Source organism: Sturnira hondurensis, unplaced genomic scaffold (genome assembly GCF_014824575.4).
Source record: "Sturnira hondurensis isolate 20B ecotype Veracruz unplaced genomic scaffold, ASM1482457v3 Scaffold0000880, whole genome shotgun sequence".
Taxonomy (NCBI): domain Eukaryota; kingdom Metazoa; phylum Chordata; class Mammalia; order Chiroptera; family Phyllostomidae; genus Sturnira; species Sturnira hondurensis.
In genome coordinates this window covers 14,675,300-14,701,651 of record NW_028073511.1, presented here as the reverse complement: position 1 = coordinate 14,701,651, position 26,352 = coordinate 14,675,300, and the positions used below count along the sequence as shown (strand labels likewise).

The 26,352-nt window shown below is 37.4% G+C and overlaps 1 protein-coding gene across 2 annotated transcripts in view; it reads right to left on the bottom strand.

Annotated features, from left to right (window-relative positions):
* HCRTR2 (hypocretin receptor 2) overlaps positions 1-26,352 on the bottom strand; it is a 93,469-nt gene that overhangs the window by 12,495 nt on the left and 54,622 nt on the right. For both annotated transcript variants that reach the window (XM_037056232.1, XM_037056240.1), the window contains exons 2-4: positions 23,277-23,455; positions 19,753-19,996; positions 12,905-13,020 (exon numbers count right to left, since the gene is read on the bottom strand). In XM_037056232.1, the coding sequence (XP_036912127.1) occupies positions 12,905-13,020; positions 19,753-19,996; positions 23,277-23,455 (539 nt within the window). The remainder of the gene's footprint in view (positions 1-12,904; positions 13,021-19,752; positions 19,997-23,276; positions 23,456-26,352) is intronic.

Genomic DNA, 26,352 nt, shown 5'->3' with positions numbered 1-26,352 from the left:
TTTAGTCCTTCTTTAACTAAAAGTTATGGTATTTTTTAGTTTTAAGTTTAGAAGATGTGTGTTTCTTTTATTAAAATTATTTCAAAGTAATCTACATTTTTGGCTTTTAAATCAAATTGTTTTGTTAATTTTAGTCTTTGGTTTTCCTTTGCAGTGCATAGAAATAAAATTGATTTTTGTCTATTGGTCTTTTATACTAGTAACTAACTAAACTTGTTTATTAGTTCTAATATATTTGTTTACATGTGGAATTTTGAATAACTTATGTTATAATCTGTACATGAGATCATATAATCTACAAAAATGATAGTTTTCTTTTTACTATACAATCTTGTGCCTTTTGTGTTTATTATTAACATTATGTCTAGACTAGTAGACCTGGATAAAATCTGGTTTTATTCAATATTGAATAGAAGTGGTAAGAGTAGACATCCTTGTCTTGTTCCTGATCTTAGATAAATAGCCTGTTACCGTTAAGTGTCAAGTTAACTGTGAGGTTTTTTAGATGTTCTTTGTCTAATTGAGGAAGTCTCTTTTATTCCTAGTTGCTTAGTGCCTTTATCTTAAAAAGAAAAGATTTAATTTTTTCTTAGAGAGGGAGAAATAGGGAGAGAGAGACAAAGAGGGACATCAATGTTCAAGAGCAACACAGATAGGTTGCCTTTCACAGGCCCCCAACTGAGGACCTGGCCCACAACCCAGACGTGTGTTCTGACCGGGCATCCACCCAGAGACCACAAGCCAGGCCAGTGCTTTCATCTTTAAAGCATGTTATATTTTGTCAAATGTTTTTGCTGCAACTATTGAAATGATGATGTGGTTTGGGTCTTTTATTCTATTAATACATTGTATTACATTGTCTGATATTCATGTTAAACCCATATGGCACTGCTGAACTAACTTACATGATGTGGTCATCCTGTATAACCATTTTTATATATTAAGTTTGGCTTGCTACTGATTTGTTGTATATTTTGACACATATATTCACAAGCATATTAGTACTTTTCTTGTGATGCCTTTGTCTGGTTTTAATATCTGCAATGCTGACCTCAAGGAATGAGCTGGGAGTGGTCCCCCCTGTTCTATTTTTTGAAAGAGCTGGTGAAGGTTTGAAGCTAACTCTTCTCAATGTTATGTAGAATTTAATGGTGAAACCAACAGGGCCTTCCTTTGTGGGAAGTTTATTTCTAATTCAATCTTTTTCACTTATAGTAGGTCTATTCGGTTATTTCTAACTCTCCATTAGTCAGTTTCTGTAGTTTGTGTATTTTTATGATTTTGTCCATTTCTTCTACATGATCTAACTTGTTGGCATGCAATTTTTATATTTACCTGATGGATAGCATTTCTTTATTCTTTTACTCTTTTTATTTCTATAATGTCTATGATGACTTCCCTCTTTTATTTCTTGTTTCAGTGATATGAATCTCCTCTTGTTTCTTAGTTTTTTAGGTAAAGGTTTGTCAATACATCTTTTAAAAGAACTAACTTTTAGTTTTATTGAATTTTTATTGTTTTCTTATACTTTATTTTCACTGTAATCTTTTTATTTCCCTCCTATTATTTGCTGTAGTGTTTAATATTTTATACTGCTAATTTCTAAAGGTAGAATGTTATGTTATTCATTTGAAATCTTTATTTTTAATATAGCTATTTAAAACTGTGAATTTCCCTCCAAACACTTCTTTTGCTGCATGTCATAAATTTTGGTTATTGTGTTTTCATTTTCACTCATTTCCAAGTATTTCCAGTTTCGTTACTCAAGAAACAACAAGTGTTGAAGAGGACATGGGGGAAAGGGAACCCTTGTGTATCATTATTGAAATTGTAAATTGGTGCAGCCACTATGGAAAACAGTATGGAACTTCCTCAAAAAAATGAAAAATAGAACTACTGTATGACTGAATGGATAAAGAAGATTTGGGAAGTAAGTGGGAGTGTTATACTGTGAACCAAAGCCAGATGATTCTAGTGCTGGGCTAGGGGCTGCTTAGCAGGAGGCACAGGGCATGCCAAGGCCAGCTAACACTTTGGGGGATTTATGGACCTTTGAGAGATTTTAGGAAAGTCTGTAGTGTGGAACCAAGCTGGTCTCTTGTGTGGGTTAGCTTTTAAAAGAGGTTCCAGGAGAGAGGAGGGAAGATGGCGGCGGAGTAGGACAAAGGATTTCCCTTCTCTCCATGCACCGGAGAAGGACCTGGCTGATCTGCGGAAGAGCACAGCAGATGCCAAACTGGGACCCAGCATATAAGAAGGCAGGACTCTAGAGACTGTATCGGACACTGAATGACCAGAGGTTGAGGAGAGGAGACAACCACAGATCAACAAGGTACGAGGGAGCAGCACAGAGGCTGTGGCGGGCCAGGCCAAGCCAGGGCCCGGGCTGGCCGCCCAGGTCTCTGAGAGCCGAGGGTGGGCAACACCGTCTCTGGGAGAGAACTGGTCACCGGCACCACCCCTGTCTGGCAGGGCGCAGATTGGAAAACACCATAAGAGATCAGTCTGCCAGTAGTGGCAGAGAGAGGAGTGAGCATTCGGAAGCAAACCAGAAAGCTCTGATAACCCGTGGAGTCAGGTTGCTGGCTTGGGAGAACTGAGAGCTGCCAGAGCACTCCCTGCTTCGAGGGGCCCGTGCCTGCCTGCGAGCAGTCCCGGGGAATCTCGGGCTGCTGTCAGGGCCTCCAGAAGTGGGTCAGTTGCGAGCTCCATCCCTACTCAGCCGGCGCAGGCCGGCCCCATCCCTGCTCAGCTGGCTCAGACTAGGAGACACTGTGAGTCAAGCATTGATCTTCGGCTTGACCGGCTGCAAGTCTTGCGCTCGCGCGCCTCCCCGGTCCCCAAGTGGCCCTCGCCATGGCCAGCGCCTGCTCCTTCAGCCGAGCACACCTTCCCGGCCCCCCTGGCTTCATCAGCCTCGGGTCTCACACGCCTTCCCGGCCCCCAAGGGGCCCCGAGCAGGCCGTCTACTCGGGGAACTGCCAGTCGCCCGTGCTTTTCCCGTGGGGCAGGGTCTGCGCCGACCCTCGGCTTGGGGAATTGAGAGTCGCCCAGGTGATCCCTGTGGCACAGGACCTGCACTAGCTGTCGAATAAATTCGGGGAGTCTCTGGCTGCTGGCTGGGCCCCTGGAAGAGAGCCAGTCACCAGCTTCACCCCTACTCAGTCGGCGCAGACAGGGAAACACAGGGAGTCAGGCTGTTGCTGTTGGGTTTGGGAGAATTGTGAGTTGCCCTGTGTATTCAGCCACAACACAGGGAAAGGTCCACACCCAAGCCTACGAGAACAAGAAAGCCAGGCTGGGAGCGTGCACCCTCATGTCAGACCAGGGCTGGGAAGCCTGGGAGAAAATCTGCTCTCAGTAGGGTGCGGGTGAGAGGCGCCAGTCTGGATCTTGGGGGGTACTGCCAAGACGAGTTGAGTGTACCAAGGCGCGAGAAGAGCCACAATAACAGCCCCTCAGGCTGCTGCAGTTAGTGAGACCAAACGGGTTGACTCGCTGGACACCAACCGGAGGAGTAGAGAGAGCAGAGAAGACCAAGATACCTACAGGAGACTGCACCACTGAATTCCACAGGTATCCTACCACAGGAGTTCACGCCATAAACTCAGGGTACCAGAACAGATCAATCCAAGAAGCTGAGGCCAATGAGAAGAGCAGCACAAACAATGGGGAGACAAAGAAACAATCCCCAAATGAAAGAAAAGGAGGAAGCCACAGAAAGAATGTTAGATGAAATAGAGGCCAGTCAACTATCAGATGTGGAATTCAAAGCACTGGTTATCAGGAAATTCAAAGAGCTTACAACGAACTACCAGAAACTACAGGGGAGCTACAATGAACTCTCCACAAATTATACCAGCATGAAAAAGGAAATAGAAGCCATCAGCAAAGGCCAAGAGGAAATGAAAAATACAATTTCTGAATTGAAGAACACAGTAGAAGGTATGAAGAGTAGGATTGATGAGGCGGAGGACCGCATAAGCGAGCTCGAAGACAAGGTGGAAAGAATCTCCCAGACAGACGAGGTAATGGAAAAGAGAATCAGAAAAAATGAGGAGAGTCTAAGAGAAATACAAGACAATATGAAACGTAATAATATCCGAATAATAGGAATACCAGAAGGGGAAGAAGAAGAACAAGGGATAGAAAACCTACTTGAAAGAGTAATAACAGAAAATTTTCCTAAGATGAGGGGAGAGAAAGTCACACGAATCCAGGAATCGCAGAGAGTCCCAGGCAGGTGGAACCCAAAGAGGCCTACTGCAAGACACATCATCATTAAAATGGCAAAACTCCAGGACAAAGAGAGAATCCTAAAGGCAGCAAGGGAGAAAAAGGAAGTAACATACAAGGGGGTCCCAATAAGGTTGGCTAATGACTTCTCAACGGAAACATTCCAAGCAAGAAAAGAATGGCAGGAAATATTCCAAGTAATGAGAAACAGAGGCCTACAACCGAGACTGCTTTATCCAGCAAGGCTCTCAATCAAGATAGAAGGCCAAATAAAGAGCTTCCAAGACAAAAGAAGTCTAAAAGAATACGCCTCCACAAAACCTGCTCTACAAGAATTACTAAAAGGGCTGCTTTAAGGAAAGGAAGGAAAAGAGAGAGACAGAGAGGAACACAGGTACATAAATGGCAATGAATAAGTACCTTTCGATAATAACTTTAAACGTAAATGGATTAAATGCACCAATTAAGAGACATAGAATAGCTGAATGGATAAGAAAGCATGACCCACACATATGCTGCCTACAAGAGACTCACCTGAGGACAAAAGACCACCACAGACTGAAAGTGAAAGGATGGAAACAAATTTTCCAAGCAAATGGACATGAAAAAAAAGCCGGGGTAGCAATCCTCATATCAGACAAAATAGACTTCAAAAAAAAGGCTATAAAGAGAGACCCAGAAGGTCACTTCATAATACTCAAGGGAAGAATCCACCAAGAAGACATTAACATCATAAATATATATGCACCCAACACAGGAGCACCCAAATATATAAAGAAAATCCTAGAGGACCTCAAGAAAGATATTGACAGCAACACAATTATAGTAGGGGATTTTAACACCCCACTGTCAAAAATGGACAGATCTTCCAAACAAAATATCAACAAAGATATAGCAGCATTAAACGACACTCTAGAAGAAATGGACCTAATTGATATATATAGAGCCATCCATCCCAAAGAAACTAAATACACTTTCTTTTCAAACGCACATGGAACATTTTCAAAGATAGATCACATGATAGGACACAAAACCAGTCTCAACAACTTCAGGAAAATAGAAATCATACCAAGCATCTTCTCTGATCACAAGGGACTGAAATTGGAAACCAACCCCACAGGAAAAAACCCAAAACACCCAAAATCATGGAGACTGAATGGTAGGCTATTGAACAATGAATGGGTCAAGATTGAAATTAGGGAGGAAATCAAAAAACTCCTTGAAACAAATGAAAATGAACTCACCACAACCCAAAATTTATGGGACACAGTGAAGGCAGTCCTGAGAGGGAAGTTCATAGCGATACAGGCTCACCTAAAGAGGATAGAAACATTTCAAACAAACAACCTAACCCAACGCCTGCAAGAACTCGAGGAACAACAACAAAGACAGCCCAGAGCAAGTAGAAGGAAGGAAATAACCAAGATCAAAGCAGAATTAAATGACATAGAGACTAAAAGCACAATTCTAAAGATCAATGAATCCAGGAGTTGGTTTTTTGAAAAGATAAACAAAATAGACAAACCTTTAAGTAGGCTCATTAAGAAAAGAAGAGAGAGGACACAAATAAACACAATCAGAAATGAAAGAGGAGAGATTACAACTGATACCACAGAAATAGAAAGGATTGTAAGAAATTACTATGCGGAACTGTATGCCAAGAAATTTGAAAACCTGGGTGAAATGGACAAATTTCTAGAAAAATATAATCTTCCAAAACTCAATGAAAAAGAAGCAGAAAACCTGAACAGGCCAATAACAGCAAATGAAATTGAAGAAGTAATCAAAAAACTCCCATCACACAAAAGCCCTGGGCCAGATGGTTTCACAGGAGAATTCTACAAAGCTTTTAAGGAAGAGCTAACCCCTATTCTTCACAGACTATTCCAAAAAATCCAAAAGGAGGGAAAACTCCCCAACTCTTTCTATGAAGCCAGCATCACCCTAATCCCAAAGCCAGATAGAGACACAACAAAGAAAGAAAATTACAGACCAATATCACTGATGAACATAGATGCTAAAATCCTCAACAAAATATTGGCAAATCGCATCCAACAATACATCAAAAAGATCATACACCATGACCAAGTGGGATTCATCCCGGGGATGCAAGGATGGTTCAATATACGCAAATCAATAAATGTAATACACGAAATAAACAAAAGCAAAGACAAAAACCACATGGTCATATCAATAGATGCGGAAAAAGCTTTTGATAAGGTACAACACCCATTTATGATAAAGGTACTCAGCAAGGTGGGAATAGAGGGAACATTCCTCAATATAATAAAGGCCATATATGAAAGACCTACAGCCAACATCATACTCAATGGGCAAAAACTAAAAGCTTTTCCACTAAGATCAGGTACAAGACAAGGTTGCCCACTTTCACCACTTCTATTCAATATAGTATTAGAAGTTCTAGCTGCAGCGATCAGACAAGAAAAGGAAATAAAAGGCATCCAAATCGGAAAGGAGGAAACAAAACTGGCATTGTTTGCAGATGACATGATAGTGTACATGGAAAACCCTATAGCCTCTACCAAAAAACTGCTGGAACTAATAAATGAATTTGGCATAACAGCGGGATACAAAGTTAATATCCAGAAATCAAAGGCATTTTTGTATACCAACAATGAAGCAGCAGAAGCAGAAATCAGGAAAAAAATCCCATTCGATATAGCAAAAAGAAAAATAAAATATCTGGGAATAAACCTAACCAAGGAGGTAAAAGACCTGTATGCAGAAAACTACACAACACTGAAGAAAGAAATCAAGGAAGACACAAATAAATGGAAACATATACCGTGTTCATGGATTGGAAGAATTAACATCATCAAAATGTCCATACTACCCAAAGCAATTTACAGATTCAATGCAATACCTATTAAAGTACCAATGGCGTATTTCACAGACATAGAACAAACACTTCAAAAATTTATATGGAACCAGAAAAGACCCCGAATAGCTGCTGCAATTTTGAGAAAGAAGAACAAAGTAGGAGGGATCACAATACCTGATATCAAACTGTATTACAAGGCCACTGTAATCAAAACAGCCTGGTACTGGCACAAAAACAGGCACATAGACCAATGGAATAGAACAGAGAGCCCAGAAATAAACCCAACTCTCTACAGTCAATTAATATTCGACAAAGGGGGCAATAACATAAAATGGAGTAAAGACAGCCTTTTCAACAAATGGTGTTGGGAGAACTGGACAGCTACATGCAAAAAAATGAAACTTGAGCACCAACTTACACCATACACCAAAATAAATTCAAGGTGGATAAAAGACTTAAATATAAGCCGTGAAACCATTAAAACCCTAGAGGAGAGCCTTGGCAAGAAAATCTCAGATATTCCACGCAGCAATATTTTTACTGATACGTCCCCTAGAGCAAGGAACATAAAGGAAAGAATAAACAAATGGGATCTCATCAAAATTAAAAGCTTCTGCATGGCTAAGGAAAACAGTATCAAGATACAAAGAGAAGCAACAGCTTGGGAAAACATATTTGCCAATGATACCTCAGATAAGGGTTTAATCTCCAAAATATACAAAGAACTCATTCGGCTCCACTCAAAGAAGACAAGCAACCCAATCAAAAAATGGGCAGAGGACTTGAACAGACATTTCTCCAAGGAGGACATACAGAGAATCCAGAGACACATGAAAAGATGCTCGATATCACTAGCTATCAGAGAGATGCAAATTAAAACCGCAATGAGATACCACTTAACACCAGTCAGATTGGCTATCATAAACAAAGAAACAAACAACAAGTGCTGGAGAGGTTGTGGGGAAAAGGGGACTCTAGTTCACTGTTGGTGGGATTGCAGACTGGTACAACCACTATGGAAAACAGTATGGAATTTTCTAAGAAAACTAAAAATGAATGTGCCTTTTGACCCAGCAATTCCACTCTTGGGAGTATATCCTAAGAACCCCGAAACACCAATCCAAAAGAACCTATGCACCCCGATGTTCATAGCAGCACAATTTACTATAGCCAAGAGTTGGAAGCAACCTAGATGCCCATCAGTAAATGACTGGATCAAAAAACTACGGTACATTTACACAATGGAATTCTATGCTGCAGAAAGGAAGAAGGAGCTACTACCCTTTGCAACATCATGGATGGAACTGGAAAGCATTATGCTGAGCGAAATAAGCCAGGCGGTGAAAGACAAATATCATATGATCTCACTGTTAACAGGAATCTAAACAAACCAAACAAGCAGGCAAAATACGACCAATGACACTCAAATATGGAACAGGCTGTCAGGGCCCAGTGGGGAGAGTGGAGAGAATAATAGGGGAAAAGGGAATGGACTCACATGAACAAGTATAAAAGACACATGGACAATAACTAAGGGTGGGGGGTGGAAAGGGGAGGGAGGTGGGGAGCATGGGGTGGGGGGCAGGCAGGGTTGGGAATATAAGACAGAAACCTGTACTTGAACAAGAATTAAATAAAAATTATATTTAAAAAAAGAAGATTTGGTACATATACACAGTAGAATATTACTCAGCCATAAAATATGAAATTGTGTCATTAGCAGTGACATGGTTGGACCTAGAGAGTATTATGCTAAGTGAAACAAGGCAGAAAGAGAAAAACGAATACCACAGATAAATGCTAACTTAGTTTCCATAATGTATAAAAACTTATATAATTCCATTTTCGCTTGAATGACATCTTTATACATTATCAGCTGAATCTTCAGAGTTTTATAATTATTGCTTCATGCTGTTATCTTTAAAGTCAAAATAGGAAAGTAATTACAAACAAGATTGTGTTACACTCTCTTCTATATTCATGTACATAGTTGTCTTTACTGATGATGCCCTTCATCTCTGTGTGCGGACTTGAGTTACTTCCTGCCTTTTGATTCTCCCGCTGTAATTACAATTTTCTGTCTATTTCTTCACACTAGATTGACTTGTCATCGCCTTATATTAAGTTCTCTCAGAAGAGTGTTGAACAACAAAGGGAAGTAGAAGAGATTATTAAAAGTTGAAAAGGGAAGATCTTTCAAAATTGGAAAGAACTTACAGCTTTGAAATTTAGTTTCATACTTAAATATCTATTATAATTCATTTCCATTTCCAAATACAGTACCCGACACATAGGTGCTTAATAAATATTTATGGAATAATTAACATGACTCCGCATGTTTGATTAACATTGAAGTTGAAATATGAGGGCTAGAACTGGAAAGAATGCGTACAGGTGCACACAGGGCCGGGTAAACTAAGATGAAGTCGGTCTTAAAAATAGAGGAGTTTTAGAGAATAGTCTGTAGAATTTCAAGACTGAGTTCTGAATCACACTATCAAAGACAGAATTTAAGTCACGGCTTATAGCAAGGCACCGGATAATTCTATTAACGGCGCTTAAAGTTCTTGAGAAAGTCAGAGAAGGGCACACACTTTGCTCACTAATAATCTTACACTTGTTGATTCTAAAGTATGTAACAGGTGTATGCATCTTTATAACAGAACTGGTAGAATAGGCCTCTGTTGGATGGCTCATTTGATTTAGCCTATGGGACTGCTTGCCTAGCCACTGTGTCTACAGACATCAACAGTTGGAGGTTGAGAGCTGCTCAAGCAGAATCCCACATAATCACTCATTTGTGGTTAATTTTCTTTTTTTGTGGCTGCTAGAGTGAATGCAGCTGAACTTCCCATTCTCTACGGCATGACGTTTTGTAAATGCTTCTAGTTTTACAGCCTGGGCATTCTGCTGAAAATCTTTTGAATCATGTGGCTTGTACTAACCAGGACACTCTATGAAAAGAATGTGGATTATTTCTAGACTTGTAATATAATTTTGAACATATTTTAGAGTCTGAGAAATGGAGAACTAATAAGATTAAATAACAGAGAAGTATATTGGTTGGGGTTTGGTAGTTGCCTAATTATTCAACAAACATTTTTGAATACTTTATGTATGCAAGGTACCTTGTTAATTGTTAGGGTTACGATTATGAACAAGACAGATTCAGGCACACCCAAAGACTTTGAAAGTTATGTCAACCTGTAAATAAATGAATAAAACATAAGCACCTATTTATGTAATGCTCATTAACCAATAAAAATATAGAACTAGGAAATGCTCTTACACTGAACATCTAAATCCAAGTCTCCATCTAAATCTAAAATATTTTAGTATTATATGCTCATTAAATGCTTTTTCTCTTCCAAAAATATTTTCAAATCAATTTTCCTCTGAGAAATTTTTTTCTTAATAACTAGGCAATGGATTCCCCTTGTGTTTCTATATCTAATTTTTTTAGCCCTTTCTGTTATTCTTTTACTCACTTTTTTCATATGAAGTATTTATTAAGCAACTGGTATGTAAGAAGTGTGACTAACTGGAAGGATACCAGATGAAGGTTAGAGTGTACTGTCTTCTACTTACTAGAGTAAGGGAGGTGGACAAATAAAAAGCTCATTATAATGCTATTTTACTGCAGAAGAAATCTCTTTAAGAAAGCAGTCACATACCTCAATTCGGCTGATGCTTGTGATTTTAAAAATGCAAGCAGAATTAGTTGAAAGGTTACGTAACAGCATATGCTCTTCAAGTATTTTATTTAATAAACATTTTCTATGTACCAGACACTTAAATATATCCACCTACTAAATGTAACTGCACTGTGATGTAGATGCTGTATGACTGCACTTTAAAGATGATAGAAGAGAGGCACAGGAATTGAAGTAATTGATAAAATTGGTGTATCAATTCAGTTGTAGAGTCAGGATTTAAACCCATACAGTCTGGATCTCGAGTCTGTGTTTAGGACTTCTCTGTGCCTTATCATTTCCACGCCCCAGCTTCTAAGAAGACCCCCCATCGACTTTTGCTTTGTAGTGTCTTTTGGAGAGTAAAGGATACGTCGTTCATTCTTCATGATCAAGCTTAACCACATGACTTGTTTTGACAAATGAAAACGGAGAAGTCAATGCCAGTTCAAAGCAGAAAATTTAAGCGATGTAACATGTTTTTTTGCAGCTTTCTTGCCCTTCCCCTCAGTCCCAGAATGGCATGCTGCAGGAGGCGCTGCTCCTTCGGGCTGAGTTTTGGAACGAGAGGACAAGTGGGGTGCAGTCTCTCTCAGTCCACCCCCCGCCCTGAGTGACACAGAGCGTGAGTGATACAAACCACTGTTGCAACCCACATACTTTGGGTTTCCTTCAGAGCTAAGTAACCTAACAAAAACTGACTAGTATGATAACAGTTATTAAGAAGTGGGGTACAATAATAACAGAAAGTCTAAAATATTTGATATTGGTTTCACAGTCAGGTGGAGAGTATGGAGGAAACTATCATTAGGATCTGGAAAATCACTGCCTATGTTTTCCAGTGGTACACATTTGTTATTTTAGTTGAAAATTGGGCAATAGAATGCTAGTAAGTGTTGACACAGGTTGCATTTACAAGATTATGAAAGGGCCTCTTTGTAAAAATAGAGAAAAAGAAAAAAATTGGAATGATGAGACATGTAGGGTTGAAAAATGCAACTATAGCTCATATCCAACCACTAACCAATGATCTGGAAAACTGCTTTGAAAAACAATGGTTAAAGAAGACCTGAATTGAGACTCATCCTCAGACAATGACCAAATAAAAGGTTTGTGAAATTATTTTAAGGAATTAAAGTGGCCCTACAAATTATTTCCATTGGGTAAAATACATCAGAGCAAACAGACTAAGGGGAAGCTGAAAGTGCTGGCAATAAATTTCCGAGCCAGGTAAGCTTAAAGTTGTGGCAAAATATTTAGAGACAGAGATACACATTTGTAAGTAATGTGTCATTTTAATATACAACTTACCAATATAAGAGGCTGAGCTATATCCTTTTTCTATGCTTTTACACACCATTGCATGTGTTTGCTGCTGATATCCCACGAATCAAGGGTTAGCCTAACTGCTACCTACTTTGAATCACATCCATCCCCTACCACGCTGTCCTCTGATCCCCTGTGCTTGTATTTTTCAAGGCAATTTTCACTCTGCACCTGATCATGTTCCTCCTGTAGACTATGAATTCCCCAATGCCTACAATTTTTAGCTTTTAATCAAATATGCATGAAAATGAAATGTAATAAGTATTTCATGAATGAACAACTGAGAGAATTAATACATTAACTGGAAGAAGCAACTTATCTAACAGAGTTTAGTACTCTCAAATTAGCACTATAAACAGTTTCTAAAACACTAAATTTTGCTTGATTCTTTTCTTGTTTCAAAAAACAAAACCTTTTGAAGTTGGAGATCAAACACGTACAATACAAATATATTCCATAAATCTCATCAAACATGTAATGTTCTTTACTTGTAATCCCAGGAAACTAATGGAATTTTATTTGTTATTTCTCATAAAAAGTAAAATTTATAATATTAGTCCCAGATGAAAATCAAGTTAATTAATCACAGAGATTTAAAATTTAAAATCATTTAAGTATTTCATAAAATATATTCCCTAAACACCACCCTAAAGAATGACTGGACACATGGCCGTGGCTAGACCCTCATTATTTTAGCAACGTACACAATCCTTTGCTAAGCGTTCTATGTTGGTTCAATCCACTCTTAAATTTTATTTTTAAGTGCATCCTGAAAAAAAAGCACAAGGAAATTATTTGAAATACATACCTGTCGGCACCAGAGTTTACGAAATATTTGCAGATAGGCCAACACCATAAGACACAGGGGGGCCATGTACGTCACCAGAAAGAAGCAAATGTGATATAACTTGGGATAAATTTCACCTGGAACGAAAGTCAAAATAATAAAATCTTATCATTCATAGCTATTTTTAAAGGTGACTTTGTCAGTGCTTTGCTTTCAGAGTATAGATTTACCCTCTATCTGATCTCACAGGCACACACATGCAAAAAAAGAAAAAACAATTTACAATATTAACTACTTATATTTATTCAGTATACATGTACTAAACTTGAAGTCTTAATTTAATTTAATATGCTCAGAGAGGAATAACAATTAGCTGGTTCTTAATTTGTACCGCCAGAGTCTATGCAGTCAAGTGTGCGTTTAACAGAGGCCTTTTTTTGTTTTGATTGCGTGTGGCTAATTTACAAGATTAATTTGGTTTGTCCTATACTTGTTTTTACAAGAAGAGACATAACTCGATCAAAAACTAATTACTAATGCTTTTGTTAAAATAGCAAGAGAATGTAATCTTTGTTGATTCCTCCTCATTAGAATTTAACTTTCCTGAGAAATGGAAAGCTATTCCCAGATGTACCTTCAGATGTGAAAAAAGAACCAGAAAAATAAATACAGCAAACATTTGATGATATTTTTGTTAAGTTACTAGGTCATATACAAAATTAATCTTTAAGTATGTTGTATGTATGTATGTACTTTTAATAACAAAATGAGATTTTTAGGGTATTTTAAAGTTTTTAAACCAACATGAATATTTTTTCTTTTATATCAACCTCACTTATTAGTCACAAGCATCTCTAAGATTATTGCTATGTCTTACTTATCATTAATTATATAAACACAGTGATACCTATCACAGAACACTTTCATTAAAGAGGCAGGTAATCAATTAATTAATGGCATTGTGACTCAACATTAATTTTTATTGCTTTTCAAAAATATTTCCATCACTGACTTTTTAAATGCTTTTAAAGGATATTTTCCTTACACTGATATGTGGATACATTACAGAAATCTAGCCATGTTTACTTGAATGTAAAAAAACAACAGAATATATCCTACATGAATTCCATGGGTATTTTAAGCAAAAATTAAACATAATTCTACCTGAAAGCTAACAAAACAAAGTTTTTTTAAAATTCATTTCTAAAAACTACACAAATTATTTTGACTTTGATGTTGGCAATGGATTTGATTCCATACTTGAGGGATAATTCTTTCACCTCCACGCACCTATTATTCTCATTACTTTGGAAAGGGCATTAGAAGCATGCAGACTCAGTTATGTCATCCATTGAGATAAGGGCAATTTATTGTATCAGCTATTAATAATTGTGATGATCACTATACTAATGATAGCATTTATTGAGCATTCATTTCATTTTTACTGAATATATTTTAAATATGTGTTTGAGTTGAATATCCTTCCTTTGATTTCGCAGCCTTATCCTCCAGCGTCAGTTGAGTTTAACTTAATATTCTCTTTATTCTTCTTTCTAAAACTCTCTCATTTCTCTGACGATGTTTCCCCCACCATAATCTTCGGAGGGGACAGCAGGGTGGGTGTGCTGCTTGAGCCCAATGTGTCACTTTTAGCTTCTCTATGGCCCACGTGGCTCACACCTAGCTCATCCGTTTCCAACTCCCTTTCAAGTTTACCCTGCAAAACAGGCCAGTTACCTAAAAAGTAGTAGAATCCCAGCAGCCTCACTGGAGGAATAACAAACAGTCTTTCCCTTTGAAGTGCTACAGCCTGACCAGCATTTGGTGAGCCAGTTTCAAAGGCACCCGAGAGTGACTTCAGCACTTTCCAGGCACCTAAGTGGCTTTGAACTTTTGTTTGTCTTGAAGAGGTATCACATGAGCTTCCCACCTAAAAATATGGCTTTGAAGCTTATATACCTGTGAAGCCTGGATGTTTTCAGTAGACTAAGTTGAGTGAGTAGAGGAAGGTAGATTTTGATAGTTTTGTTTTCACTTAACTGCAGCTATGGATACCACCACTGTGATAACAGTTAGAAATTTTAAACAGATGGGACAGAAAGCTCATTTAGAGATTAGTATATTTATACAAACAGTCAAAAGTATGTAATTGGCTGCTAAACATATATTTTGATCATGAACAGACACAGAAAACTTGATCAAGAGAAATTATACTTTCAGTCTAGGATAGATTGTCTTAATAAAGAGATTATTATAAATAACAGGGGTAACACGATAGTCTTAAATTCCTTGGAAATATCATTGAAATTTTAAATTGTGTTTCCCCCCCCTCCAACATAATGGATTTATTTGGGAACAACAAATAATTGCAATTTGGAACATACCATGGTGATTCAGGTGCATGACCACGAAAACCAAATCAATGAAACTTTTCTAGAAGGGAAGAAGAAGTTGGAAGAACTATGGAAACTGGAGCTCTCTCTGTTGTGCTCTACCATGGAGGCAGGGAGCAGAGCTCCCCCTACAGGCCCACTCAATTCATTTTTTTTTAATTGGTCAAGTACAGTTGTCTCCATTTTCCTTCCACCACTGATGCCCCACCCCACCATGCCCACCTCCCACCCTCAGTCCTACCCGGCTTTGTTTTTGTCCATGTGTCCTTATAGTTGTTCCTGGAAACCCTTCCCCTTTTTTCCCTCCAGTATCCCCTTCCACCTCCCCTCTGGTTACTGTCAGTTTGTTCTTTATTTCAATGTCTCTGGTTATATTTTGCTTCTTGTTTTTTTGTTGTTGTTGTTTGTTTGTTTGTCTTGATTAGGTGCCACTTACAGTTGAGATCACATGGTTGAAACTATCTTCGTAGTCTCTCTGCACTTTTTGAGCAGTGTCTTAAATGCATTTTAAAACATTGTAATATAACCTAGAATGCAGCTACATAAAATTTGTTCTACTTAAGGATAATCTAAATTATAAAATATCACTTTAAAGATTGACAACCATTAAAAATTAGTGTTTCCAATGAACTGATGAATATGCATATCTGGATAAATTATTGCACATATAGCAAACCAACAAAAAAGGACTAAATGTGTATATTTATTTTTACTTTGAAATCAAAGATTAAAGAATAATGTATATTAGACCTAATTTAATTTCTCTCAGATGAGTTAAGGTCCATTTTTGAGCCAACATGTTAATCTAATTACCTAAAAACTACAAACATTTTCTCCTTCATGGTACATCCATCAGGAATTTAACAGACAAATAAAAATTATTTTTAAAAATTTAACTTGGACTGCTTTATCAAAGCTTATGGATCCATCAATGTTTACCTGAATCTTTAATATATTTTATTATCTTTCTCTAATGAATATATTAATAAATGTTCCTATTAATACATATACAAACATATATATATATATATATATATGTATATATATATATATATATTCCAAAATCTCCTAAGAGACCAGATGCCATAATAAATTTGGCTGTAAAGAAGAGATGCATTATTATTTTTTCAGTCCACTAAGGAACAATTTGGCAATAAAATCTAAAAAGAGGGAGATTATGAGTTCCCAATGTCCATAAGAAAGTCTGACAAATAGTATATGCTCATTAAACACTGGATAACTGAAAACTGAGATGGCTATATCATTGATTGAGTGCAAAAAGAAAGCTGAATTCTTCCCATTTGGATTTGTCCTGTGAAACTATGCTTTCAAAAACCAAGTGATCAAGAAAGTATAAACATACTGCTGGAAGAATTTTTAAATTTTAAAAGTGTGAATTGATATAATTGAAGCAAACAACAAACAGATACAAAGACATATTTTAAGGTCATTAAAATATTAATACATTTTATTTGTTTTTGAGTGTTAAGTGTGCCTGCCAGAAGTTATTGTTTGTGGTCTTTTCTTTTTTTCTGAATAGGCCATAGGCAATGAAAAATATAGGGAGTTTCATAAAATATTACATCACTCTGGTAATATTTTCAGTGTGACAGAGTTCTTGGTTATTGTGACCAGGAGAGAGATAGCACTTCCCAGACTTCCCCAAATGGGATCTGACAGAAAGAAATCAAATGGCCCCACTGTTTACTGGCTCTTTTTACACTGTTATATTCGTTATAAAATGATTGTGATACCACTGTCTGCTTTTATAAATATTCTGTTCATGTAACTTAAGATAAAGATAAGAAAGACAGTTCCCAACAAAGTTTTAAAAATTGTGCTAAATGGTATTCTGACTTTAAAGATCTTTAGAGAGCTGATGCTGTAAGATACAATTCCTATGATGTTTTGAGATCTAAGTATCACATTTGGTCTGAATTATAACATTTTAAGTTTAACATAAATAGCCTAAATTAACAAAGTTTATGCTATGTAAAAATTATTATAAACTAAATGTCTAATGAGCAAAACAAAGACCTGCTTTGAATTCTTTTATATTCTTCTTAAAAACATTAGAATAATAATTTTATCTAATATTTGAAAGCTAATATCTTAGAGATTATTGTTTGTTTTGAGGATGATCAAATTCCATTTGGTTACACTTAATCTTGGCCTTTATGATAATTTTAAGTAATTATAGCTAATAGAAAATGACTTTTAAATACTTTATAAACCCAGCCTAGGTGACTTCTGAAGTCAGAGTTTAGATTTTTAGGTACTCAACAATACTTGCTTTGTTCAGGACAATATCCCTGCTATAGCTAGAAAATAAAAATACTCCAGGTTGAAATGAGTTTTATATATTTATTGCTCAAAGGTAATTAGAAAGTGATGTGGTCATATACTTAGTCATAACAATAACAACTGTCAAGATTCCCTAGTTTTGTAAATGTTTTTTAATGGGAAATAATGTTACTTAATTATTCAGGCCAACATGGGAAAGGAAAAAATTATAAAAGCTGCCTACAGATTTATAAATGAAATTGCTAAAATACTTTAGTGCAAATATTACTGACACAAATTGAATAGTAGGCAGGCATTTTATCTAATACCCATCTCCATAAACATAAAGAAACCCATTTTGGGGGTTGAAAGCTCAGATTTAGGGTATATTTGTTTGCTTCCCAATATTGAGCAAACAATTTATGGGCCAGTTTCATCAAGAATTAACTAAGTAAATCTGACCAAGAGAGTTTTAGGTTGTTTCCAAACATAACTCCAAATGTAAAGAAATTGCATAAGAAACATAACACAATTGGTCCCCAACCCATCTTTTCCCAAATACAGTTCATTAGTTGACATAACCCTACATTCCTGAAATTGTCACTTGGGACCTTCTTTCTTTCTTTTTCCAGTGATGCTGCCCACTGTATGTTTTTTTTTCTTCCTGGGACACGCTTTTTCTTCTTCCCTATCTGATGATTCCCTGCTCACCTTTAATGTTCTGCTGGAATATTAGCTGCCCTGTAAACTCTTGTCCAAATGTTAGAAAATAAGAGTAAATCTCAGGCCCTGGCTGGTATAGCTCAGTGGATTGAGTACAGGCCTGCAAACCAAAAGATCCAGGTTTGATTCCCAGTCAGAGCACATGGCTGGGTTGCAGGCCAGTTCCCAGCAGGGGATGCACGAGAGGCAACCATACATTGATACTTTTCTCCCTCTCTCCTTCCCTTCCCCTCTAAAGATAAATAAATAAAATCTTTAAAAAAAGGAAAAAAATTTTAAAAGAGAGTAAATCTCAGCAACAAAAAGGATATAATATTTTGGGATAAATATTTATAAAGGATATTTAATATTTAGGAAAATAGAAAAGACAAATTGTGACATTTTAGCTATTATAGGACTTTAGATAATGTACAAAATAATCATAGTGTCTTTAAATTTTATCTTGCTTTAGTGAAAGTATGTGCCTAACTTTTCAGTTACTGAGTTTTTCTCTTTTTAGTGCTCCAATAAAAGTACCAGGGTAAGAATTGAGATTAATAAAAAATGTAAATACTTGAAAATGTATTAATAAGCAATTTGGGGGTACACTGCTAATTTTTGAATACATACTTATTCAGAAGAGGGCTGATTTTTTCCTTCAAATTTCATGCAATAATTATGCAACTAGTGCATACTGTGCTGAAATGAAGGACTATTTTACGTTCTGTCACTGGTCCCTGGATTCAGGTTTGTACCATTACCAGGCATTGATGGAAGTATGTCCACTGTCACAGACCAACCTTAAAGGCTATCTCTGAGAGTTTTGGGTCAAAGGAGCATAAGACTTCCAAGGTCTTGCTTGTTTAAATTTAACTACTATGCATATTAGAAGGGGAAAAAGGATTCATTATTTATATCATTCTTAAAGTATATAATAGTTATGCCAGTGATAACTTTTAGCAATTTAATATGTTATAAACAGAGAAAGCAAATTTAGGTAATTTGACTAAAAAAAAAGCATAGGTCCTCATAGTCAACTGCAGTCAAGTTTCCAGGCAGGACAGGTTTTCAAATAAAAAATTCAGTTGTATTTGGAATTCATTAGGGAACTTGACACTTGAGGCAGTATAACGTTCTACCTCCTCATAAAGTGAGAATCATTCCAGAATGCACATTTGGACTCATATACATGAGTCCTTTTTGTTTTAGACAATATAAGAAAAGCTAATATAATCAGATCTGAATTATGGAATAAACTCCTCTTTTCATTTCCCATCTGAAAACTAGATGGTAATACACAGCAGGACCAAGACAGGTGGAGTTGTTCTGTAAAACTACCTTGGGTTTCAACTTGGTTTTCATGTTTTTATGAAACTAGGCTAGCAAATGCCAACAAACTATACCAGGCCAGCTTTACAATGGCTGTGCAAATACAATTTTCAGTTTGCGACTACAATAGACACGTCAGCTCGTGGGCCGTGACTGACTTACCTCCCCATTGCTCATCGCACACGGTGAAGAGGATGGTTTTATTGGCTATGGAGGGGAACGTGGCACTGCACTCCATGACGATGGCCTGAGGAATCATTATAATGCAAGAGACAATCCAGATGATGACAATGCTGTTCCGGGCCCGCTTGGCTGTGCTCTTAAACATCAAAGGGTGACAAATGGCGTACCATCGATCCAAAGCGATGCAGCTCAGTGTAAGGACAGACACAGACACTGAGACAGTCTAGGAAAAAGGGCACAGTGAAAGAAGCACCTCTATTTAGTGGGTCACTCTTAATATTGTTACCTTATTAGAAAGGCAGTCACAACAAATACATGTATTTCAACCTGCCAAAAAGCATCTTGCACAGTGCTTTCCAGTTAGAAAAAGCTCGGTTAAAATAATATTTACAACGTGTTAAGATAAAAGTAGGTTTGTTCTTAAACATGTAAAAGGGACTATGAAAACATTGTAACCTTTTCTTTTTTTTATGCCGAATGTTTTCATTTATAATCTGGTAGTCTCTGCATGATTACTATTCTTAATACTTTTCCATTGATAGAAGAAATCATCCTCAACCGAAAAAATAAAACACATATGTTTAGACTGAACTGAAAAACTCTCACTTATAGAGCATAATATGACGTGTCTTTCTTTTAAACTGTCATATGGAATTTGATTGCAATTGCATTGAACTGATGTTGTTGAATCAGTTCATATTTTCAAACGATAAACATTATTTGCATATCAATTTACTTCTAACATGTTGCAACCAAAGAAAGTCATTAGTTGTGGTAAATGAAAATTCTGGATCTTTTTACCATAGTTTGCTCATTGCAGGTAAGAGCAACTTGCTTCTAAAATGCAAATAAATTCCCCTAGTCAAGATCTTTATAATTAATAACACCACAAATGGCATTTTAAATAGGACTTAAGGAAATAAGTAACTTGTTTAGCATACCTACCTCCACATGATCAGTTTATACAATTATATTTAAGTTATTCCCCAACACTGGGTGAATTGCTGATTCTAATATCACTCTCAAAATCCCATCTTTAAAACAAAGCCTCATTCTCTTTTCTGTTACTTTTCATGACAATTTTTTGTTTATTTTTTCAGTAATTATAGTACAATTATTTTGCTTAATTAACTTATTTATTATCTGTCTTCTCTATTGGAAAAATTTCTAGAGCAAAAGGAATTGCTACTGTATTTTTTTTCCTCCACCGCTGTGTCCTCAGTATTGGGCATGGTGTTTTATGTTCTTAATGAATATTATTTTGCATTAGTAAATAGGTGTAAGCCTCAATCTAAAGTAATGTAATAGATGTGGTCCAGTCATCCTCCTCTTTTGTCTCTTTTCTAGTTATACTGATCCCACAGTATGGAGAAGGTCAGGAATCTCTGCTTCATACAGCAGGCCTTCCTTGCTGATGCACTGACTGCAGGAACAGTGAGCGAAAGGGATCGAAGAGCAGAGCATGAGGGAGGGCTCTGGGCCAAGCATCAGGGTGACCTACCGATGTGTATTGTCATCCTCATTCTCCCACCAGCCAGCTGTGCAATGTTGGGTCGCTCACATTACCTTAGGCTTAATGTATATGTGTTGTCATTTTTTCTTTCTTTTAAGAGAGTGAGATTGACAGGACTTTGCTTCTCTCTGGGAACGGCAGTAACTATGCAACCAGCAACCAGGTTTTTTGGACATGAATCCCATCTCTTTTGATATCAGGAAGTTACTTAACCTTTCTATGCCTCAGTTTTCTCATCTGTGAAACTGCACACTAAAGCAGAGAGAATCAGTTGAGATGTGAAACACCTAGCTTTGGGCCGGCATATGAATGCTGTGTTTGTTGTTACTCATTATAATTATGGCAGTGATAATGATGAGTGAACCATCAGGTTTCTCTCTCTTTCTCAAGCTTGGAGTTTTAGCTTTTAATTGGAACAGACCGCATTTCAGTGCAGAACATCATAGAAATAGTCAATTAAAGCTTAAACTATGTTAAATTCTTGGCGGTTAATTTCATTTTAAGTATAATCTTAAAGAGCTGAACTCAATCAGGGTAGGTTTAGATTGGTTGATGACTCCTGGGAATTCCTTGATGTTACTTCTGAGTGCACTCAGATCTCTTTCCCAAACCCACCCCCTTCTCCTCTCAGCCTCCGCCACTTCCCTGCCCGGATGCCACGCGCACAAGGCCCCCCAACATCATCGCTCACTCAGGGGGAGAGCGGTTACAGTCTTAGATCTGCCCTGTTGCTCTTTCATAGCGGCGGTGTCACATTCTGTATTTAACCAATAAAGATATTGTAAGCATAGAATATTCAGCAAGGCTTAATGATTTATTATTCATGAATTCTAATCAATGTAGTGAATTAGATAGACATAGTACGGTTTAAACTGCAGAGTCATTGTAGTATTTCCCCTAGCGTTAGGTAGTAACCATAATAGTTCACTTGAAAGACTACCATCCATCACCGACAGTTAGCCAGAGTGCAGTGCCTTCCCTGTGATGTGGCAACGTGAGCACCTGTGCTGTAAGGCTGATCCGGCAATAGAATCCACTAGACGGACCCTTGGCAATCAGTGACTTAGTTTTTACTCTGATGAGTATATTTGTTGGTGTCTAATACACACTAGCAAACGATTTACATGATTTTCTTGGAGGGGATATAACATTGCATCTTAACATAAGTGATTACAATTGAGAGTTATGTCGTTGCTTTTCACATCTAGGAGTGTACTTGTGGATGCTCTTTCATTTAGATTTTGCTATTAGCTCAAATCAACCAGACAGGTAATCGTTTGAAAAATGAATCTAGTGGGGATCATGAATGTTGTGAATGAAGTTAAGTGAGATGGTGTGAATGTCTTCTGCTGTCAGGTGCACCCGGTGTTCAGCATCATGGTGAACTCTCTTTGGAGGAGAATGAGTCTGTTTTATATTTTCATATAGAAATGATAAATGTACTTCAGAGATCCAAGACAAGCAGAAGTGGAAATTTTGTCCTTCACAGATGTGGAGGACAGGCACGAACAGATTGGAAGGTGGAAATGTGTGACCGGGAGTGAAGGAGGCTGTCCAACCTCTCAGCAACCACCACCCACGTCTCAGTTGGCTTTTGTTTTTCTTTTTCGGCATTTCCTGTGCAGAGCACTTTTTTTTGCAGTTTAAAAAAAATCACTTTGAAAAAGAAGCTAACTGCTCCTATAAGTGGGAGAAAAAATGACATAGAATTTTCAAAGAATTCATAATAATTACTCAGCGGCCAACCCAATATATTTTAATGGTCTTGAATTTGTAGAATTATTAAAGATACAGAAGTTCAATTTTAATTATTTATCAAAGATTTGTAATGTTTGTGAGATTTTAGCATTTGCCAAAGTGTTATTGAAATCACTCATAAATCTGAAGGTTGTATTGTATTATATTCAGAAGAAAAATAACCTATAAATCATAGAAAATTAGTAAATGTCCAAAGAATCTTAAATGCATTAGATACTTAGTTTATAGTTACCTGTAAATAAGGAATCACTTTACAGAGGGACTGCCCAAAGAACCAGGTCTCGGTGATGTCCACAACCAGTGTGGCTGGAAGGCAGGTAATGGTCACGAGCACATCAGCCAGAGAAAGGTTGACTATGAAGTAGTTCGTTACCGTCCTCATGTGGTGGTTCTTCCACACTGCCACGCAAACTAATTTGCAAAGAAAATGGAATATTAACTATTATGGACTAAATGTTTGTGTCCTCTTGACATTCACATTTACAGCCTAACCCTCAAGTAGGAAGTGGGCCTTCACCAGACCCAAACCAGCCAGAACCTTGATCTTGAATTTCTCAGCCTCTAGAACTTTGAAAAAATAAAATTATGTTGTTTGTACATGACCCAGGTTATGGTATTCTGTTATAGTAGCCCACACAGAATAAGACAGTAAACCAACCAAATAAACAAAAACAATAGATACTAATGAAGAAACACTATCAAGCTAAGTAATACTCCTATAAAGTCCACCCATGAATATTGAAAGGAAAAGGTATTTAAGGTCATGCTGTGTTTTCACTGAATTGGTCAATCTGCATGAATGCTCAATATATGCTTAAAATCGGTTCATTTGCCTAGTAAGACATTTCTCAATGGATCATAAGGCTGTTTACTTTCACTTGACTTTGAATTGTGATTCTCAGAAGTCACACAACAACTTTTTGACTTTTTAAAAAGATTTTATTTATTTATCTTCAGAGAGGAAGGGAAGGAGAGAAGGAGAGAAATATCAGTGTATGGTTGCCTCTCGTGAGTCCCCTGCTGGGAACTAGCTTGCAACCCAGGCATGTGCCCTGACTGGGAATTGAACTGCGATTGGGTGGTTCGCAGGCCCGCGCTCAATCCACTGAGCTACACCAGCCAGGGCTAACTTTTTGACTTTTTTGTTTGTTTGTTTCCTCAGTGTTCAACATGTGCTAGATGACCAAGAAATATTTACTGAATCCAGGTGAATTAGGAGGCAGCTGTTTTCAGTGAACTGTAGTGTTTGCTTCCTCCACGCCATTTACCCTTACCTGATCTCAAACTCTGCATTCGAAACGTGAAAAGATGAAGAGGTTTGAAAGACAAAAGCCAATAATTATTCAGCTCCTATTATTGCCAAATACTGAGCTAGGTGGTTCATATACTCAGGTCATTCAGTCTGGAGAGCAATCCCAGCGGAAGACATCATTACCCACAGGAGGTAATAGAAACAGGGAATTCATCAGACTTGTCTAAGGACCCGTGGGATTAAACAGCAAGTGAAGGGCTGGTTTTTCACTACACTGGTTGCCTTCTTTAGTGAAAATAAAAGACCTATCACAAAGCACATATATATATATATATTCTAGAAATGCAATCCTCCACTCTATTACTCTCGATGCCCTCTAAACATCACCTTAAATCAAACATACTTTTCACTGCTTCCCCAGCTGATTCTTCCTCACCGCCTCTCAGTATATCCTTATGTTTAAGAGCTGTGCTATCTCACTGGGTTTCTCTTTGTGGAAGGAACACTCTGTCCTTGATTTTGCTCCCTCCCTCTGTCTGGTGTGCCTGAAGGTTACATAATCACTGGCTTCAGAGTTATATGGGTGCGAGCGGCGCTACCACATACATCGACGGGTTGCTTCATTGCGAGGAACCATGAATTTGCCTAGGGTATCATTAACCTGCCACAGCTGTCTCCCATGCACCCAAATGACTCAGTGATGAGTAACCTTATATAGTGAAGAAATAAAGGCACATTTTGTTAAATTTAAGTCATTGAATGAGGATATCTTTTTGATAATTATGTTTCATTTATGAAGAGTTTCATACACTAAAAATGCTTTTACTGGCTCCTGAAGCTCAAATTACCCTTCAGTCACCAACAGAGGCTAACTTAATAAAATACCTGAATGTCTGAGAATTTAATTTTGAGAAACTTTACACCTGTATGTAACTCCAGCACCCTGAGACCCTAAAACTCAGGTGAGCTTTATTAGGGTGAACTGTTTTTTATTATCTGAAAATGATGCTGCAGGATGATTTGTTTCTCGGAAACACCTGACACACACACACTCTCATGCACAAATCCACCCTAGCTGGCGATCAGAACATCATGGCTTGTTAACAAGAAAATCGACAAGAGCACCGTACTTCTGATACTTGGCCAATAAATAGTCCAAATGGTGCAATTCTACAATTCTGAAACTAAAAAAAATAAAAGAAAAAAACAACACTGAAAAAATAAAGCCGTTCTAGTTTGTCTCCTAATTTTCCATGTATGGAGATGAGAAACGGCAGTAATAATGCACTCTGTTTAATCAACATGAAAGCAAGTATTTTTTTTCAAATGACACTTTCATATTACTTACTATCTGCCATGCACTGTTCTAAGTAATTTATTAACTAGCTTACAAAGTGGTAACTATTAATATTCCTATTTACAGGTGGGAAACTAAGGCTAGAGAGATTATGGAACCTAGGTAAGAACAAACAGCTAGTTAAGGGCTAGAACTTAGATTTATATCTAATGCACCGTGCTATGCCTTTATGTTATGCTCTTTATTGAAGCAGATGAAAAGGAAGCTGCCAGCATTGATTTGACAGGAACTTTCACAGCAGTTCATATGGAATTTCAGAGTTGAAGATCGTTCATTCTAACTTGCCATTTGATGCAAAGATCACCTCAGTGCTGTGCTATCCTGCTTGAACATTTTTAATAGCAGAAAATCCATGACTTGATAAAGACCTTGATTTCATTTTGCCATGCCTTTAACTACTAGCAAGTCCTTGTTCATGTTGAGGTGATGTCTGCTTTCCCTTTCTTTCTGCTCATGGTTTTTTAGAATTGTTCCAGGAACTGAAGGACTAAACTGTAACAGGGTGCAGCCAAGGGAGAGGCCCAAATAGGGATTTGTAATGGGGTCCAGAACTCAGGGTATCCAGGAAATATTAGAAAAATATATACAAGATGTCCTCACCCCCACAAGTCTGAGCTGGGGTGGTGGGACACATGGTGCAGGGCCATTGAGAGTTGTGAATAGCAACAGTTTTGCAGATAACTTCTAGAACATTCATTT